Source organism: Cyprinodon tularosa, unplaced genomic scaffold (genome assembly GCF_016077235.1).
Source record: "Cyprinodon tularosa strain WSP-4 unplaced genomic scaffold, ASM1607723v1 ctg46, whole genome shotgun sequence".
NCBI lineage: Eukaryota > Metazoa > Chordata > Actinopteri > Cyprinodontiformes > Cyprinodontidae > Cyprinodon > Cyprinodon tularosa.
In genome coordinates this window covers 265,392-285,903 of record NW_024039185.1, presented here as the reverse complement: position 1 = coordinate 285,903, position 20,512 = coordinate 265,392, and the positions used below count along the sequence as shown (strand labels likewise).

Genomic DNA, 20,512 nt, shown 5'->3' with positions numbered 1-20,512 from the left:
TTGTTTTACACCTCATTGTAACATTTAAAATCTGCCAGTATTTCTATTTTTCTTTTGTTTTAAATCTTGTTCTATATTTATTCATTGGCCTTACTGCTCATGTATCGGTTCTTGATTTTAGTCCCATGTTCTGTCAGTTTTTTTCTCTATCCATCTTATGTTGTGATGTTTAGTTTGTACACTATTGTTTATTTATATGAATAAAGTAAAAAAAAAATGAATTTTCGAGCGGTGTCGCTTTAAGTATACGTCATCAGTCAGCGACAATATGGTTGTTTTATGTCACCTCTTAAAAAACAGCAGGTAAGCTAAACGTTTCGTTTCGTTTTACGTTTTTAACTCGAATAAAAATAGCCTCATTCGGAAATAAACATGTTTAAATGAGTCGCTGTGATTCTGCTTGCATCTCAGCTCGGCTCGTTTTCTTTTAGGTGCTGCTAGCTTCCCAGCATCGCCCTCTGTGAGAGTAAAGTTACTTTCCTCCTGAATAAACCAAACAGGTTTGAGCTAAACGCCACAAACTGTTGTTCGGTTTTTCTCCTTCAGAATTTTTTGACAAAGAGTAGAATTCATGTTTCTGAGATTTACACTAAATAACTCAGGTCCTGAAGCTGCAAAGGTTGACCCAGACACAGTCAGCCATAATGGTTCTCACTGTGGATCATATTAAGTTTTAAGTTATTACAAAAGGCTTTTTTTTTCTAGTCTGATGATCTGAGTTTATTTCTCATCTTGTAGAACAAGGCATGGTCCCATACTTGTTCAAATCTATTATCCTTCTTCATGTTGTTTGGACAGGTTCTTTATTCTCTAATCCAATAAAAATTAGGCCTAGTTGTGTGAAACTGAACATATTCTTCCTATTAAAATATTATTGATTACATATAATCTATGATTTATTAAGAAGGCAAACAGTATTTTTAAGTGACTCTGCACAACTCAGTTTCATGTTAAGTGTCTTATTTAAAAAAGGGACAAGAAATCCAAAATTTGTGATCAATGCATGATGTATGTGACTAATAAACAACTAATAAAAGTAGAATTTACCCCACCTTTTCCTTATTTTACTGTAATTTGTAGTTATTGAAATATATTTTATCAATGGGCTTATTAGATGTAGAAATTATAGTAGAAACTGATATATTGCTATGAATGGAAGCAGTAGTGACATCTGTAATTATACTAGAAGATAAAACAAATCTTAGGGTTGCTGTAATCAGGGTTAAGTAAATCTTTCAGCCAAGTTAATCTTTTAAACACTTGGTAGTCAGACTGTAGTCCAGAACTGCCCCCTATTGGAGCAAAAACACATTACAAGCAGCTCTCCTTCACATGATTGGCTCATCATTAGATATGTAGGTCTTTAAATCTGTTGTTTTTAAAATGGAAAAAATTAGCAATGAAAGAATTTTAATAGGCATGTATATACAATTTATAATATAAGGGTGAAAAAACATGTAACTGATTTAGTGTTGAGTTAGAAATGAATTAAACAAGCAGTTACCTGGGAGAGCAGAGAACTGACAGATCCTCCAGTGTTAAAGTGACTCGAATATTCGGTGTTGCTTTAGCTCATCAGACGGCTGCTTTGTGTTTTCTCAGAACCTAAAGGCCCAGAGGATGCTGTCCACTCGCTCCACTGTCTTGTCTCTCTACATGCGTGTGTTCCGCATCGCCCGGGCCTGGCAGGCTCAGACCTGCATCGCAGCAGACACAGAGAGCGAAAGAAAGTACATCCTGCAGGAGGCCGGTACTTTGTTCAGGCAGAACCAGCAGGTGTGAACAGCATTGGATTTAGAGCAGCAGTTGTTTCTAAGAAGCTGTACCACTAATTATTTTCTATTTGTTTTCAGCTCACAGATCAAGAATCAATAAAGAGGTGTATGGAAGAATGTGAAGCAAGGATAGAAATAGGTATGAATGGTTTAAGATATCCACTTTAACTTGGGCGGCGGCTTCAGGTGTTGGTCATCAAAACAGCCTAAATCACAGATGTAGAGAATAAAAGTGATGTTTTTTTCAGTAAGGTAGTCCAAATTAATATTATAGTTTAATTTATGTCAATATTTTATATTTGCTTCTTTTTTCTTTCTACACAGTGATTGGTAAAGGCAGAGGCGCATTATCTAACAAAGGGCTGTAGATAAACACAAGATAATGGTTAAAGTGTATAACCTCAGGGATTTCATCAAAGCATACTCATATTTCAACATAGGTGACCTTGATATAAGCAATTTAGACTCTTTTTTTTTTTTTTTTTTTTTTTTTTTCTTTAAAAATTTTTAGTTATTATTAATACCTGGTTTTACTGCTGAGCCCTAACAGAGTTTTCGTGTCCAAAATTAAACACTATAAAATGAAAATATTTGAGCTTCTGAATTGCATCTTAAGTCCTTCTGAACTACATAAAATTTCTAATGGTTCCAACAAATCAGAGCCTTAATGCACGTCCTACATTGAGATAGATCAGAAAGAAACCCTGGGTTCTGCCAAAACTTTGCTGCCTAAACTTTCCAGTTTCTTGGCCTCAACAAGAGAGGGAACTTTTTTTTTTTTAACCAATAAACAGCAATAAAGCAGAATTTTAGTAGCTGGAGATGTAATCTGACTAAATATAACCATCTTTTTTTATTATTATGATCTTTCAACCAATTTTTAACCATTCAGTGGTAGATTTGCTAGTTTGCTTTGCATCACTGTCCTTCATACTTCAAGTACGGATGTTATGATGCTCTCTTTGTGGATTTTTGCTTTAGCAGAGCAGAACTCATGGTTCCATCTTTCACAGTAGGATGCTTGAGACCTAATTTGTCTCACACCATTATACTACTGCTACCTTGTTTGAAATTAAATGCAGTGTTTGTTTGTTTTTTTAAATGATAGTCTATTTCTATTCAGAATAACTTTATTTTTCCCAAATGACTTTAAACCTGGACAAAAAAGGCCTTCAGAGCTTCTGATGTTGTCATGTTACTGGACGAGTCATTGATGAGCTCCTGGAATAATTTTGGTTGACTGTAAAGCTTCTCCGGTGCTCCATAAAATCTCTTCTCACCGACTTCGGCTTCTTATGCTTTGAAACTGTACATCTGTTCATTAAAAACAGTGAAGCACGCTATGAGCTATCCTGAACATTAATTTGATCACCGTTCCGGTCTGAACCTCAGGCTACAGATAACAGATGGTAATACAAAAACAATACCATATTACAGATATTCTTCAGTTCTCTTCAGCTTCTTCAGCCTGTTAATTCAATCCTTGATCTGATGAAATCCAGCTGCTTTCCATTTGCTGGATGAACACATCTATTTCATGAGTAGTTTGTATTAATTTCCCTGTTTTTCTGGTCCGCTGGTGACTCATCAGTTCTGTCTGAAGAACCAGCTATTCAGCGGCACGAGACGTAAACTTGAGTTGCTGCTCTGGAACCTTTTATTTGGTCATAATAGGCGCAACCTGTTCATAAACATATTCAGGAACCAGAACAGGCACCGAGTTCGATTGGTGAAAAATGCCCTATCTGTGTGGATATTGGTTCTCACTGTGGTTCCCTGAAGTCCCAGAGCCTTAGACATAGCACTGTAACCCTACCCAGATTTGCAGATGTCAGACTCTGTTTCAAATCTGTTTTTGAATATCTTTAGACCTGGGCTGGATGTGTTACTTTTGGAAATCTTCAAGCTTAATTCATGTTGTAAGACAGTTTCTCTTTAATTGATTTCTTCATGCAGTGGAGTGGTTGATGAAATTGCGCAGAGATTTTCGAGAGTATTTAGAGTATTTGTGTTACAGCTTGGCTCCCTTAGCCATAACTAAAGATCAAAGAGACATAGATCTCAACGTAAAGCTCTTTATTGAGGTCAGCAGAATAATAAAAGTAAGTCGTGACTTAACAAGGATAGCAACTTCCGTTTTCAAACAGTCAGGCTGCTTTTGATGTTTTTTTTTCCAACATTTAAACATTGAAGCAGGAAAAATGGAAATTAAATTCATCTGTAAAGAGATAAACATCACTCTGTATAGACTTAATTTTGTTAATTAGTTTGAAATTGTCGCTTTGTGAAAGAACCAGATTTTTATAAAGATTTTTCTAATTGTTTTGCAGATATTATATGATAAAATGTTAACTTAAACTTATTTCTGTTCAGGTCTACATTACAAGAATCCATACCCAAGAGCTGTAAGCAAACACCACACATCTATTTATTGTCAGTCTGCATTCAAATTAAAACATGCTTCAGAAATGGGATCTAATCACCGTATTTTGGCTTGATGATGTTCCTGTAGACGCATCTTCCACCTATGGGGCTGGCCACACAGAAGGGCAGGAAGCTGCGCGTTCAGCAGCGCCTCAGGAAGCAGGCCAAACCAGTTTACCTCCAGTCGCACGACGAGACCTGAGGGCTGAATCCCTGGACCCTGTCCATGGCTCAGGTTGCAGATAGGACACCGGAGTACAGACTACAGGCGATGTCAGTTTCTCCAAGCAATTACTGACCCGAGAGCAGTTGTCATTAAGGAGAAAGAAACCACTGTTTTTATTATTCTTTTTCTGTCAAAGTGTCAGTAAAAAGTGAACAGTTGTGTTCAGCTCAGGGAGGCTGTTGCTGCAGCGAGTCCAGTTACTGTACATTTTATTTATCATGATGTTTAAAAATAAGAACTAATTTAACCAATAAAGTGTCTCAATGTTCTGTACTGTGTTTCTTTATAAAACCAATTACCCTTTAATAAAAAAAAAAAAGCTAAGCATCTTAAAGCACCTTGCAAATGATTCACCACAAAATAATTGAAAAAGGAAAATTGGTGTGTGACGAAAGGTTACGCCGAGGCAGTTGGAGAGTTTCACAGCCCACCTTAATCTGCCATGTAGAATTTTGCATTTAGCACTAGTTCTGCACATGTGCACCTCGATAAAAATGCTAATATTACCTATGAAAGAAAACCCCACAATCGTCACAGATAGGGGTGTGCAAAATAATCGTCATGATTATGCATCGTGATTCTAATTTTCGTGATCTACTGCATCCATTCTTGATGCCAAGTATCGATTATTAATAAAAAAAATGAATAAATAAAATAACATGAATGGTTGGCGAACATCAGCCAAAAACAAGTGTAATACAACTTCCAGTCCAGTAGATGTCGCTGCGGATGTGTTAACGCACGCTGCCTTGTGTCACAAGCATTTCCGGCTGCGGGATACTGCGCCGAGTCATTCAAAAACAAAACATGGAGGAGAAAATATTGCAATGCATCGCAATAATTCAAGTATCGTGATGCATCGTGATAGAATCGCATTGTGGCCTGTGAATCGTGATTCGAATCGAATCGTGACTTCTTTGGCAATACCCACCCCTAGTCACAGATATAACCGAATTCTGACAAAATTAATAATTGATAAGACAATTATATGAAATCAAAAAATTTGAAATCAGAGGATGCTTTCCAACCACGCTTCCACTAAATGATTTAAAAAATAAGCTAATGAAACAGGCCTGGAAATGATGGTCCTCCCAGAAATGAGTAAAAATAATGTGACCAAAGGGATGTTAAATCCCATTCATGTGTCACAGGTGTCTACAATCTTGTAATCAATCAGTGATTCTATATATAGCGCCACAGGTAGTCACTGTACTGTTAAGTGACATGGTGTGTACCACACCCAACATGGACCAGAGGAAGTGAAGGAAAGAATTGTCTCAGGATATAGGAGAGAAACCCATAGACAGGCATGTGAATGCTAAAGGCTGTCAGACCATATCCAAGCATAATTGCTTGAAGATGCTTGATCTTCCTCTGACAACAGTTGCACTTGCATATATTTAGAAAATGAAGACCTGAACCTCCCTGTATGTGGCAGCAGGAGGAAAATTGATGACAAATAAATGAGATGGATAATATGAGTGGAAACAAAAGAGCCCAGACATTTTTCTACATGGACTAAAGCTGAACTTCAAGGTCAAGGAACATGGTGTCAGGTCACACCATATGTGGTTTGAGCCAAAGTGGACTCAAAGGGGAGGCGACCAAGGAGGACGACATTGATGAAAACAAACCATAAAAAAGCCAGAATGGAATTTGGCAAACTGCATGTTGATAAGCCACAAAGTTTCTGGAAGAATGTTTAAGGCACAACAGTTCAATCTTCACAGAGGGAAAAATTAAGCATTTCAAGAAAAGAGGATTATTTTACTGTGAAACTTGGAGGAGGCTGTTTTGAGGCTGCTTTGCTTTATCTGGCACAGGGTGTCTTGATCAGTGTTGTATAAAGTACTGAAATCTCGGAGTCAAGTAAAAGTATAAGAACCTCCCCAAAATATGACTTAGGTAAAAGTCCAAGTCACTGACTGAAATGTTACTTGAGTAAAAGTCTTAAAGTATCTGAAATGGCTGTACTTAAGTATAAGAATTACTGTAAAAATAGATGTACTCAAGTAATGTAGTGGAAAGTATAAGTTAAAAGTAAGAGCAGTTTGAATGACATTTTTTTACATTTTGGTAAACTTTGAAGGTTAAATTCACTTAAAATAATATACACAACCAAGTGTAGGATAAATTTAGACTGGCTTTGCGAAAAAAACGTATCCTATTGGTGTTGATGAACAAGCCCAGGCAAGACCCAACTTTGTAGTCAGTAGGTGTGGTCAAAACGCTTGCGTTTCTCTCGCTCGTTTTTTTTTTTTTTTTTTTTACTTAGTAACTAAACCAAACACTGAAAGTGTTTCGGAGTAAAAGTATGCAATTAAGTTTGTAAATCTAGTGAAGTAAAAGTGAAAGTTCTCAAAAAAATGTATACTCTTGGAAAGTATAAAGTACTCCAAAATATACTTAAGTACAGTAGTGAAGTATTTTTACTTCGTTACTATACAACACTGCTCTTGATTCTCTGCAGGGTACTATGAAATATCTAGAATATCTAGGGATTCTACAGAGAAATGTGCTGCCAAGTGTCAGAAAGCTTGGTCTCCATTTCAGGTCATGGCTCTTCAACATAATGACACAAAACACAGAGCTGAAATTACACAAGAATGACTTAAGAGAAAAACATTGGAATATTCTGCAGTGGGGCTCCAGATCTCTGATCTAAATCCTATTGAGCATCTTTGGAGGGAACAGAAACACTGTCTGGTAAAGGTAACGCTCAGATAACTAGAGCAGTAAGCTCACGAGGAGAGAACCAGCATAGCTGCTGAGAGGAGCAGAAGTCTCATGGACAGTTACAGGATTCGTTTAACTGCAGTCAGTGATTGCCTCAAAAGGTTGTGCGACAATATATTTCAGGGTCTGCCTTTCAAAAATTATGTGAACGTAACTGTTAATGGAGTCGTTAGCACTAGTTATTTCAGGTTTAACAAGCCTTTTAATGAATGATAAAAAAAAATATTCCTAACAGCAAGTTGGTCTCAATCTTTAGATGATTGGTTATGAGTAGATTAGAGTAAACTGTTAAAATGAAGGTTTGCATTTTCATTCACTCTATGGAGGCACGTAGAAACAGTAGCACTTTGTATACCCCCGCCAAGGCTGCTGGAGTCAGTTTCCATGGTAATTTCTCAGTAACAGGGAAGCCACATAACAAAATCTAATGCAGTAACGTTTTAAACCTGAGGAGGGCGGAAAACACAAAAGCAAACTTGCAGCAAATGCAGCCTTATTTTGTCAAATAAGGCTTGGGACAGGTACTCTATAGAACCCCCATATATACTTTTTGTTAGCTACAAAAAGTATCGGGGAGAGTCGTCCTTTAAATTATATATCTACAACTTGTTGACACAATCAATATACATATAACCAAGTAGGATAACTTTATTAACATTTTGTACACGTACAACAGATAGATCAAAGCCACAACTTTTGATTGATTTTTCATAACCAAACAATACTTTAAACAGGTAAGAAATTATCATCATTTATCAAACTCTGTCCTGAATAAATTAAAGAGAAATAAAGCATCCAATGTTGTCTTTATGGCCACTTTATGTGTAAAATTAACCAAATATATTATAATTCTCGATAAAATTATAGAAAACATTCCTTTTTATGCATATATATGCAATTGTTTAGAGGAAGCAAGTTTCTCTGTTGGGGCCCTTGGAATAATATAACATTACCAATACTGTTAGACCTCACTAGATGTATTATAGCTCAGCTTGAAACCTCATCTTTCATTTCAAATCAGAAACCCAGTTTCTGTAGTTCATATTAACATTATGCCTATTATAAAGCCAACCAAATCAAATGTTTCAATTTGTTTAAGTATATTAACTTCTGGTGAAGTGTTTGTTGTGTTTGTTGGAGCTCCTGTAGTTCATTTAGTAATCTTATATCGGATAAAAATGGCAGATATATCTACCTGGGATTGGTATATTATTCCATGTTCTTGTCATACTAGTGAATATCTATGCTCGCAATTTTGATGATCTAAACTTTATGAATAGTCTCTTTGAAACTCTTCCACCACTTATTCAATCAATTCAAAAATACTTTATTAATCCATAGTCTAATTAAATATAAGATTCTTATATCTGAAGGCAGCATGGATTCTGTAACCAAACCAGATTCAGACTAATCTAATTCCACAAATGTTGACATCAATAATGTTGCATTCAGCTGTGTTGATCTTTTTGGAGATTCTACTAACCTCATAATAAAGAATTTCCTTATTCTCCCAAATGCATAAATAATTTTCTCAGATTGATAAATTTTTATGGTCAATAAACACATTTCAGCTGTGCAGATGTTTAACTATCATCCTGTTGTTTTTTCTGACCTTGCCCTCCTTTTGCAAGATATTAGGGTTTCCTCTCAGCCTCAACATTTATCATCTCAGAAGTTTAATCCTCTATTTCTGTCAGATGACAAAATGATACATTTAGGCTCAACTATATATAAATCTCTATTAAAAAAATCGGAGTCTACATCTGATAATACTGCAATTATCTTGTTAATGGATGACCATAATTTCCCTCTGATTAATTTGAAATAAATGTTGCTAACGAATTGGACCAATTTTAACTGTGGAAGAAATTATTTTTCCCATGAAAAGCATGCAAGGCAATATCTGTTAATTTCCTGATGATTTTCTAAAAAACTTAATGCGATCTGCCTGTTTTTCAGTGAAGTCCTGTTTCTCGGACTGTGACTGGCTGGATGTGCTCTCTTCATCCTCTGACATAGGAGCTGGCTTGGAGCCCGTCAGCCTGGCTGTGTGTTTACTGGATGGGGCCGCCTTTTACAGTTACCTTTTGTAGCTCTGCTTTTGTCTCCTTGAACCCCAGTCAGCCTCAGCAGATGGCCGCTCACACTGAGCCTGATTCTGCTGGAGGTTTCTTCCTGTTAAAACTGAGTTTTTCCTCTCCACTGTCGCTAGAAGTATGCTTAGTGTGAGGTATTACCTTTGAGTCAATGAGTCGATGCAATCAACTGGTTTTCCTTAGATAGAAAACTTTGGAAACGTGTTAAATTGATTCATACATCAACAACCATAAGGAGGAGCTGCAACACTGCCAGTACTATCTTCCCAAAGCTTACTTTAAATAACAGATGATCCAACCGTGTAGTAGTGAGTTCATTTATTCAGAATTTGCTGGTTTACAAAACTTAATAGGTGTGTCCATTATTTACATTTAGACAGGAATAAAGATCAATCATGGTGGAAGTCAGGAGTACAAACTTTAAAGGTGTGTGTGTTACGACGAGCTAAAAATCTTGAAAACTTTACTCTGCTTTTAAAAGTTTGGCCTTTATTTAGAAGTTACCTGTTTGCTTGGTTTAGAGTTAAACTTAGGATCTGTAAAATATTGCCGTTCTCTTTTCTGGACGTATGCAGACAATGAGAAATAAATCCCATGAAGACCAGGCATAAAATTCAACAGCAAAAGAAATTATGCTTCACTAAACTGCGTGGAAGAACCATTAAACACAGATGGAGGTCTTGGTACAAAATAGCATGAATTTAATTGGTTATATTAAACAAAGTTTAAATGATAATGCTTTTATTTTTACCTCTAATCAAACTCATTTCATTTCTCTCTCACATGCAGTAGTCTGGTTATGTTTACAGCAGAAGAACACGTATTCCTTAAGCCAGAGTTTTGTAGAAAGGCCTTTTGTTGTGAAGTGGCTCTAGTGGCACATCAACTGTTTGTTTTCTATCAGCACCCTTCCAGTAATATCAAATGTGAGCGCCCTCCAGTTCAACACATTCCCTGGAGTGAAATTCAGATCATCCATGTAATTCTGGATCGCACAGGGAGAAAGGACGTAATCCCACATGTGGACATCAGACATCATTCCAGTAAAGGACTTTTTGATGTCAAAACTAAGGAAAGTTATGGAAAGGAAAGCAGGAACAGGAACAGGAAAGTTATGTCCATAACTTTCCTGTTCCTAAAACATAAATGCAATGCTTAGTCAAAATCATAAAGAAAAACGTATACATAAACTTGATCCTTCAAATAATACATTTTCTAAATAAATATCTGAATACTGTAGGCATACCTGTCCTAGGATAACAATCGGGCGTCTAATCGGCGATCCACTATGAAACTTCCGGGGTGAAGCCTTCCCATCGAGCCACATCTGGCCCAGCCCAGATTCAGAGTCCTATGTGGAACAAACAGAGTGCCACATGTTCGCCTCATATCCCGGTCCTGTATAATATTCTAAGTTGTTGTCCACAAAGAGCGAAAGAGTGTCAGCTGTGTCTTTGGCTATCCAAAATCCATTATTAGTCGACGGTGTGGCCAGAGAAAAAAGGCTGTGAAGTCTGCAGAGGTCTGTAAAGGACCTATAAAAGAGTGTCACAAAAAATAAATTAAACACAAGGGCTTAATTACAGTTATTTACAGCCTGTGGTTATTTTATCAAAGATTTCCTCATTTAGTTTATCTTATCAGAAGACCTCAAACAGACTGTCACTGCATCCAGATTCTCTGTGGATGTATTCAGCATCACTCTAGCTGTGTTGGTTTCCTCTGGAAACGTAAACATCTTTCCTGACAAATCTACAGAGACACAAGATTTTAAATATTCCGCATTAGCAATTTGATGGGAAAACATGCTCTGTTAAAGAAAACCCTCAAATTTTAGTAACATTTTATTCCAAGGAAATGCCTTAAAACGCGCTGTTAGAAGAAGGTGTGTGCCTTACCCTGTGGTCTTGCAGCACAAGCTGTCAGCATCACAAAGAGAAGTAAAGCTGGCATCTGGCGTAAAGTATGATGCAAGGGAAAAAAAACAACCATTGGACTTTAATAGTTTATTTTAATTAGGAAAGAACAGAGATAATTGTTTAAACTGTTTGAAAAAGGTTAAAAAAATACCATGCTTTAATAATTTTTTAATTTAGAAATATATTGTGATCCTACCTTTAAGTCAAGGTTGGTTCCTTGTGGTTATAATAAAATGGAGCTGTGAGTTTTAAAAACGAGCTTCTTAATCATTCTTCTCTTTGTCTGTCAGAGAAATTCTCAACTGGGAACCTCCCACTGTAGGGTTAATGGGACCAGAACAGCAGGGGCGGATCTAGGATTCTAGGAGATCAGGGGCTTAGCCCTGAGGGTGCAGATGTTGACTCCTTTTTTCCATCTTTTTTTTTTTTGCCGCCTCGCACACAAAACCATAATTTGTGTGTACTTTAATTTACGCAAGCAGAGAGGCGCTGAGAACCGTCTCATCCAACCCAATCAACTTTATTTATATAGTACATTTAAAACAGAAACATGTTGACCAAGTGTTGCACATATAAAATACATAATAAAATAAAAAAATCATAAAATAATATAAGAGAACAATTAAAAAATATAATAAATACAATGAAATGAAATGGGGAAAATCAGCTAAAACATTAAACAGCACACAGTTCCTTAACTGTGCTTATTCCTCTCTTCACCAACAACAAATCATGTGGATTTGTTGACATGTGTGCATTATTTGCCAAAATTAAAGGAGGGGAACCATATATTTTAGCTGACTGAAATAATCTGTTCCCCCTTTTATGATCTTTATCAAATGTATTTTCTGTTATTTATTTATCTAACAATTTACAAAAAAAAGTTGAAACTAAAACCACTGGACTATGTTTTCCTCCAGACATTTTAAATTAAGAATTAAAAATACATTTCATAAAGATCATCAAACCAACAGTGAGATTTATTTGAACTATTTTGGATTTCAAAATATTAAATAATAAATGTTTCAAACATAATATATGAAAAATAATGGAGGATTTGTTTCTTTTTTTCCCATGGGGGAATGGATTATATCAGGTGGCTAAAATATTTAATTTCCCTCTCATAACTCTGGCAAAAAATGATCAAATGTATTCCAAATCCACAGAGTTTGTTGTTGATGAAGAGAGGAATAAACACAGTTAAAGTGTTGCAGGTGAATTAACACCCCCCCCCCCCCCAATAAATAAAGAGCAACTGTTTCCAAATTCCCAAAAATTGTTATGTGTGATATCATGTCATATACTAAAAATTCCCTTAATCCAGTAATCTCTCATATTTCACATTGCCCTTTAAAAACAAAACGGCGTAAGAAGACCTCGTCTACTTATTTATTTTACAATTTTTTAAACAACAGCTGTCGTTTAAACTTGATGCTACAACCTTTACATGATTGTGAGTTATTTTTTACCAAGAAATGGATCAGAAGCGCAGATCCGCAAGATGCGCCTATCTGGCTTCAATGCGCGCTCCCAATAAGGCTCGTGCACAGCGCGTTGCATTCTGGGTACGCCGCCATATTGGTAGCTAGTTGCTACGGTAAACAAAGACCTAAAACAGCATAGAGACAGAGCAGAAAGACGAGTAAACAGCGATGTTAAAAGCGAAGAAAGGATGCGGAATATACCGAGACACACTGCAGAGGGAAGCCTGGGACCGTTATCTGCAAAAGATGGGCTTCATAAACGGACTTGATCCCTACGAAGTAGAAAGCAAGGAGTGGTGCGTTGGAGAAGAATTTCTACCGCCGTTTGCGAGGGAGGACGTATTTTCGTATCTAGTGTGTGGCGTCAGTGCCTACACACATGAAGAATTTCGCTGCTACAAGTCGCTAGAGGCTTACAAACAGCTGACAGATGGAAAAGTTCATGACATGGAAGTTATCAAGCCGAATGAGAACACAGTCATCAGAGCCAAGGTAAGCTACCGTCTCAACATGGTGTGGTGTTTGTTGTGGTGATAAGACTAGGTGCTGGCACTAACGTAAAACATCAAAAATGTATCTACTGGCTTTCCTGGTGAAACAACCAAAACTATTAACCCTATTATAAACTATTAATGACAAAATAAACAGAGTAGGACAACTGTTTTGTGTTTCAGTGGACCTGGCTAACCCTCTGGAACACAACCCTACTTCAGCTCATGCTACATGCTACAGATCAGCCAACAACGGTTAACTTGAAATGATACATGAATAAAAACAGTATGTTCTGTAACTTACCAGAATGAAAATGCCGGGAACACACTCTCATGGACGCAGGGATTGAGTTGAAAGTTATATTTGGCCGTCTTACAGCAGCGACCCATGCTAGCCGACGACTCTTTGTTATGGAGGACATTTGTTTTCCATTGAGACGCCTCCAGGTTGGAAAACGGTAAAAAGACAATCCATTTGGGATTTTTTTCCCCGTCCAGTCACAGCTTGCGCTACTACACCCTACGACACAGCAACGGGCGACCATAACGACAGCAGAGGTAAAATGAAACGGCAAAAAACTAAGCAAACTACTAGCAGAAGAAAGCTAGTCCTTACCTGACCAGCTATCAATATGGCTGCCGCGCAACGTGTGACGTCATGTGCCCGAGCCTTATACAGGGAGGACAGATTTAGGGGAACATAGGGGAACAGAATTTCACAGCAGACCGGGAGAAAAAAACGCTCTGATTCAGTCAAAGCTTCACATACCTGGGACATCAGTCTGTTTAGCAACAACTGGTGGTGGTGCTGGTAGTCCAGCTGTTTGCTTTTTAAAAAGGCTTCTGATATCCATTGATATCCGCCACTGGCCTATCCCTGTTTAAATTTGCTGCGCGGAGGTGCACGACTCCTGAAGCTGGCAAAGACGAGAGGGAAACACTTCTTCTTCTGCGTGGCAATGCTACAGGCTGCTTTCCTGCACATGCTGCCACCATCTGGTGAATTCCAGTACTTCACATTTTACTCAGATCAGCTCAAAAGCGAGGATCCGGGGCTTTTTGGGGAAACATCAGGGGCTGAAGCCCAAGTAGCCACCCCCTAGATCCGCCTCTGCAGAACAGTAACAAAGCTGATTTTTAACTGTTAGGACAGATAGAAACAGGTTAGTTTAGCTAACATTCACAGCACATTACTCATTTCTGCGGTGCCTTTCCTCTGGGTAGCTATTCACAGCAACACAACCAGAAAAACATGGTAATGTACTTTCTGAAATAATTAGCCTTTTAGTCATTCATAAAGTACAAAGGCGTGTAAAAAACAGACATACCTGGGCTTTTTAAACAATAGCTCTAAAGTGCTTCTAAACAACAATCCTATCAACTTCAAAGGCAGAAAGGGAAGATTTGTGCCATATTCACTGAATCAATATTTTAGATCTTCCTTTTGGGATATAATTTACGATATACTTCAAGGGGAGTGGCAACCCGGTGCTTAGGGCATAGAGCATAGAATCCTGAGGTTCTAAATTCGAGCCCCACTCCCACAGAATGCCACTCTGCGTGAACCCCACACTGCTCCCCGGGCGCCGCACAAGGGCAGCCCACTGTTCCCCAAGGGGATGGGTTAAATGCAGAGCTAAAATCTTCCAATGTGAGATCAATATAGTTCAATTAAATAAATGTGTTAAGTGGATTCACTCTTCATATTATAAAACAAAAGACTTTACCATAGGTTTTTTTTTTTTATATTTTCAGAATTTTTGAAAAAATGACATTTCTTAATACGAGGATGGACTCTGCTCTGAAACCAAAGCATAATCTCATGCACAATAACTATCCCCCTTATCTCACATTGATGATGGCACAGAATTAAAGATTTTATAGATCAATGAACATCAATAATGGTAAAGATAACATTAAACCCTTGAGCCATAATACGGAACCAAACCAGTAAGCAAATACTTTCTAAAGTTATTGCAAAAATTACACCCTGATCAAAAAAATGCTTTCAATTGAATTAGCAGAAATATTAACAGTAACATTAACAGTAAAATTAACCAAAGAGTCACATTTTTAGACTGTTGAAGGAAGCAGGAGTATCTGATGAGAAGCAACGAGTCAGAAAGAGTCTAAGAATGAGCGAATACAGGTGAGGTCAGAATAACATGTTTCAGGTTTTCCACTTGTAAAATTTCACTCAGTCTCAGCTAACATCGGGTCGTTTTAGGAAAGGTTATTTTTTTTATTTTTGCAATTGTACCTAAGTGATTAAGGTTTCAAAGAAATTGTAGAACAACCTGTTAAGCTTAGACTTTCAAATACTAAAAAAGGCTTTTTAAAACATAGAGACTTGTCCATCAAAGAAGAAAAATTACAAACACAAATATAAACACAATCTTTATAGGAAAAAGTTCAACAGCTCAAAATTTGAATGTTAGGACGGTTCTTTTCTAACAACAAAAAAACCCACCCACAAACTTCTAATGCTTTGATTCTTGTCGTATTAGTTAAATTTGTAAACATATTTAGCAGGGTAAGGTAGGGTAATGGTAATTTCATTATTGTTTCATTACACTCATTATATGCTTACATGTTTTTCCCCATTCTTGCTTTTTAGTGTGAAAAAAGAACAAAACAAAAACATGTCTAAACATGTAATACGAACATGAAGATATTATAGGCACTGTTTTAAAAGAGGTTGAAAATTAAAAACTTATGTAACAAATATATATTTTTTTTGCTAAGAAAGAGCTGCTATTCATTATAGTATATATATAAATAAAGTCCTCTTCGTTTATCAAACAGTCAGTTTTGAAGATTATAAATTATCTTTTATAAAATTGGATACATGTAGGTTTTATATTCAGTTCAGTTTATTTATATAGCGCCAATTCACAACACATGTATTCTCAAGGCACTTTACAGTTCACCAGATCATCCTGTCAAATTGTTTCAAAGTTTTTTATCTAATGAAAACCAGTTGATTGTATCGACTCATTGACTCAAAGGCAATGTTTTACATTAAATATGCTTGTAACGACAGTAGAGAGGAAAAACTCCCTTTTAACAGGAAGAAACCTCCAGCAGAACCAGGCTCAGTGTGAGCGGCCATCTGCTGAGGCCGACTGGGGTTCAAGAAGACAGAAGCAGAGATACAAAAAGCAACTGTAAAAGGCGGCCCCGTCCAGGCAACACACAGCACAGATGAGCTGCAAGCCATCTCCCATGTCAGATAATGAAAGAGAGCACATCCAGCCAGTCACAGCCAGAGAAACAGGACTACACTGAAAAACAGACCAAGTTCAAAGATCTATAAACAAAGGTGTTGGTGGCAGCAGGACAACTGATATTTCTCTCCAGGATGGCGTCACAGCCAAGCAGGAACAGACGAGATGAAGCTACAATGAGAAAAAGCACAGAGAGCAAAGTCTTAGTGATTGACCTAACAAATTCTGCAGAAAGATAGAATGAAGCAGAATGATATCAGATTTCTAGGGGGGTCAGAGGCCTCCACACCACACACAGCAGCGTTATCTCATACGCTGGATGGCAAAATGCAGCATAAGTCAGAGAGCCACAAAAGAAATAAATAAAAGCTCAAACAAGAAAAAGATGCAAAGGGATGACAGCATGTCACCAAATACTCTCTCAGGCGAAACAGTTGATAGAAAGTTCTGGAACTGTTCTCTTTTCCTAACTTTGTCCATCGATTATAAGCTAGCTCACTTTTCTCAATGTGAGCTTTGTGAGCATAAACTGGATTTCTACATTTAACTGTTTCATGGAGTTTAACAAAAATATATTATTTATTCACATGTACTGTCTTGAGTTTAGAGCTTCAGGCGTTCTTTCGATTTGCGTTCTTTATTGTTTCTAGTTTTCTAAAAAGCTTTAGTCCCAACTCGACCAGCGTTACCCTATAGCCTAAGCAGCATTTGTTAGGCTAAAAGCTATTCAGAATCAACGTAGGGGTCCAGAGCTCATTTCCTTCATCGGAAAGTGTTCTTACATTTAACCCCGCAAAAGATGAAGGAACAGGAGCTAGGAACTATAATCTGAGGTATTTGGACTGAGCCATTATTTACACCTTCTTCCTTTCCTTTTTCTTTACCTGTGTGACATGGCTTGTGAGCGCCCCAATTGTATGGGAGAAGTATTAAAACATGTACTAAAGATTTATCAAATTTAGGCTGGTTTTTATATTTACGCTTAAGCCTTTTCTGTCTGGATCCTTTATTTGACTTTGTGTGCCCTACACCAAACAGGACCAAACAGGCTGGCAGCAAGTTCATTAAACGACTGCACCTTCCAGGCAAATATGCAAATCTGTAATTATTCCTGACGGCTCATTTCTCTCATTCTTCAGTTGTTGAGGCCAAGGAGTGGCGATCGTAAAATGTTCTATTATTTGGGTCATACTTTTGCAGTATTAAAACCGTTGCAGCCCTACACAATCTTTTACACTCAGGAAATTGGAGCAGACTTGGAGGAGGGCCCAAAATGTTTAAGTCCTACGCTGTTTGAGAGTAAATCTCCAGCTCTTGCCTTGCTGGGTGAGTAGGTAATTAGCTTTAACTTACAATTAGGTCATCCTGAGTTAGTGTTGCTGTTATTTTAAACCTTCAGACTGGGCTAATCCATTTCCCCCTTTTATGTGTGTAAACATACACCAAGCTCCAATCCTGTGGATGGCTCTGGGGTGCTCTGAAATGGGCCATGTCCTCCTGTTGAAGCCCTCAGTGCATTTTCTTTTACATTATGATCAAGGTGGCTCAACTGGAATTATCAGCTGCCCTGACCACTGGTGCTGATATGCACAAATTAACCCCCCCCCCCCCTCTTTTTTTGTAATTTTTAAGGTCATTTGGGGAGGTAAAGCATTTTTTTTATCAGACATCCAATGTCTTCTTTTGTGAGATCTCCGTCAGATTTTACATTTTATCCTTTACCTTACACACACTGCATTTCATGATATTTTATGTCATGATATGGATTAGAAAACTGCATGTATCCATTTTTTTTTTCAGTCCTACGTACTTTACTTAAAATATCAAAATATATCATGTCACCCATCCTTTAAATACTATTAGGGATGGGGGGATGGGGAACCAGTTAATAATATCCATTCCCTCAGTCTAAGTGAGTCAAAGTGCAACTTCTCCTTTTCTCTGAAGCCCTTCTTAGGTTGTTTCTGGTCAATAAGCCACCACATTATAGAGATATTAAATACCAGATTAGCAGAAGCTGTAGAGTGATGTACTGTAACAAGTGACATAAGGAAAACATAAATAAAACTCATAATTTGATCTATTTTACACAGTCATATCAATTTCAATAAATCTCTCAAGATGATTTATTCAAACAGAGCTCGATTAAGTAAAATGTAACAAAATGCATTAACTAAATCCCACACAGGTGTATCACAGGTGCATGCAAGAAAATCATTACTCAGCATTTCGAAGATCTTCTCTGTTCAAACCTTGAGATATTTAGTGTGGTGCAACAAGTCTGGTTAGGGATTTAAAGAAGTCTCCACTGCATTGAAAATAGCCCACAACTGGTGAAAAAAAGCCATTAAAAACCCTAAAATGTCCTAATGGAAGCTGCAGGGTTAAATACAGCAGCAGATATTTGAGTTTATATGGCTGACCGTGTCTAACTTTTATGGAAAACTTGTAAAATAGGCGGTGAAGGTCAGAGAAAACAAAGAAAGAATTTCTTAAATATTATTATTTAAGGCTCTGAAATTAAGTTAAATTATATTAGCTCAATAATGGGGACATAAACACAAGTTTCCTGGGAAAAAACCTCAGCAGCTGATAAGCATGGAGGTGGATGTGGCATGGTCTGGGGAAACTGTTGCAGCAGGATTGATCTGTCTACCCTTATAGGGTCCAGCATGAATTCTCCCATGAAGCAGAAAGTGTTTAAGGAAAATATGAGACTTCTCCCATGTTTTTACAGGTTTGATGAGCTCTGGCTGTGGACAATGTTGGACAAGCTGGTGGGTTTGGTGAGTTTGATGGAGGAACGGGAGCTCAGCATGCCATGAGGTGATCTCCAGGGCAGGTAGAGGCAGGCTAAGTACAGGGAATACCTTCCAGTACAAGATTGTTTCATCAAGTTGAACAATGTTGGAGTGGTGAGAAGTTCTGCTTCACTCTTCATGCTGTGTAAGAGTGTCACTTATCTAAAGACAGGATGTCTCGGCTTAATTTGAGTTGTAAAACAATAAAGAGAACCTGTGATTTAAATGGTATTATTATTCCTCATTATTTGAGGCTAAATTTGAAAACCTTAAACAGCAAATGGTTAACAATCATTGTGAGCTCTGCCACCTGGATTTTATTACCAAATGAAGCAGTTTGGCTCTTCCCTTTTTGTTAAAATTTTACAGCATGCCAACCCAACTTTACTTCTCTCAGTCATTATGCATTTAACACTTTTGTAAAAATTGATCTATAAAATATCCTCTCCTCTTAAGTAGCCCAAAGTGTAAATCCGTTTTGCCAATAGTCCATTAAAAAAGAATCTGCTATCTGTAGGTCCAACCATAGGGTCTACCGCGCCCCTTATTTAGATCCTTTAACATCTGTTCTTTGTTTTTTATTGAGAAATCAATAATTCAGGAAGACCTTTGCGCAACAACATAAGGAGGTTTCAAGCCCTGCCTCTGGGACTCTAAAGGTTGTATATTAACACGGCCCTGAGGAAAGGGCAGCTCAGAGGGACCAAGGAAGTGTGAATGACCTGGAGAGGAGAACCTGGATTTTTCTCAACAGGAACCTGCCTTTTTGTTTTGTTTTTGGCGGATTAGACCTGATTTTCTTCTTGCAGCGTATCATGGACTCTTTTTAGCTGCTCAGATTAATCTATCCTGACTTTAAAGGTGAAAATGAGCCCATGCTGCTGGTGGCTGATAGTGTTCACCTTTTGGGCATTTGCTGCTCTGTGTCGAGGCAACGGACAATGTGGGACCGGGATCACTATCAACGTGATTCTTCTGGAGGACGAGGAGTCTCCTTGGAGCCTGAAGTATGTGGAGAGCGAAATCGAGGAAGCAGTATTGAAAGATAACAATATTAATGTTGCACAAGGTAAATGAGAACAGAAACATGTTGATGTGACTGTCAGTATCATAAAATGATCATGGGTAAATAACTACTGTACCTTTGGAGTCTAGCTTTAGGTTTACTGCTGTGTTTATTTGTTTAATAGGGGAGAAAAACTGATAAAACTGTTAAGATGTTTTTCCCACAAAAAAATGTCTCTGTTTGTCAACTGTGAATTTGCTTAAATTTTTTAAAACCTGTTTTTACAGAGAAATTTACCACATAAGCTGTATAAATCAGCTCCGCCAT

General features: G+C 37.5%; 2 protein-coding genes and 1 pseudogene across 4 annotated transcripts in view; 2 read left to right on the top strand and 1 right to left on the bottom strand.

The window, feature by feature from the left end:
* The first annotated feature begins 226 nt into the window (after window positions 1-226).
* On the top strand, window positions 227-4,698 carry lyrm1 (LYR motif containing 1). Of its 3 annotated transcripts, none has more exons than XM_038301043.1 (6): window positions 227-303; window positions 432-500; window positions 1,603-1,776; window positions 1,854-1,914; window positions 4,149-4,180; window positions 4,288-4,698. In XM_038301043.1, exons 3-6 carry the CDS (start codon window positions 1,621-1,623, stop codon window positions 4,399-4,401), a joined length of 363 nt encoding a protein of 120 aa, XP_038156971.1. In that variant the 5' UTR covers window positions 227-303; window positions 432-500; window positions 1,603-1,620; the 3' UTR covers window positions 4,402-4,698. The 3 variants fall into 3 exon arrangements, with proteins under 3 accessions (XP_038156971.1, XP_038156972.1, XP_038156970.1); XM_038301044.1 differs by having other exon boundaries at window positions 234-303; window positions 412-500; XM_038301042.1 differs by lacking the exon at window positions 432-500 and having other exon boundaries at window positions 234-303.
* Window positions 4,699-9,558: 4,860 nt separating this feature from the next.
* LOC119793798 lies at window positions 9,559-11,512 on the bottom strand (annotated as a pseudogene).
* An 8,349-nt stretch (window positions 11,513-19,861) lies between these two features.
* The window catches only part of si:ch73-139e5.4 (heat-stable enterotoxin receptor), a 37,464-nt gene continuing 36,813 nt past the window's right edge, over window positions 19,862-20,512 (top strand). The window contains exon 1 of the mRNA XM_038301030.1: window positions 19,862-20,248. Coding sequence (XP_038156958.1) covers window positions 20,047-20,248 — 202 coding nt within the window. The 5' untranslated portion in view covers window positions 19,862-20,046. The remainder of the gene's footprint in view (window positions 20,249-20,512) is intronic.

Coding starts and splice junctions, on each gene's coding strand:
- lyrm1 (XM_038301042.1), top strand. CDS start 280: ATGTCACCTCTTAAAAAACAGCAG. Junction 1,777..1,853: donor TGTTCAGGCAGAACCAGCAG/GTGTGAACAGCA, acceptor ATTTGTTTTCAG/CTCACAGATCAAGAATCAAT. Junction 1,915..4,148: donor TGAAGCAAGGATAGAAATAG/GTATGAATGGTT, acceptor ATTTCTGTTCAG/GTCTACATTACAAGAATCCA.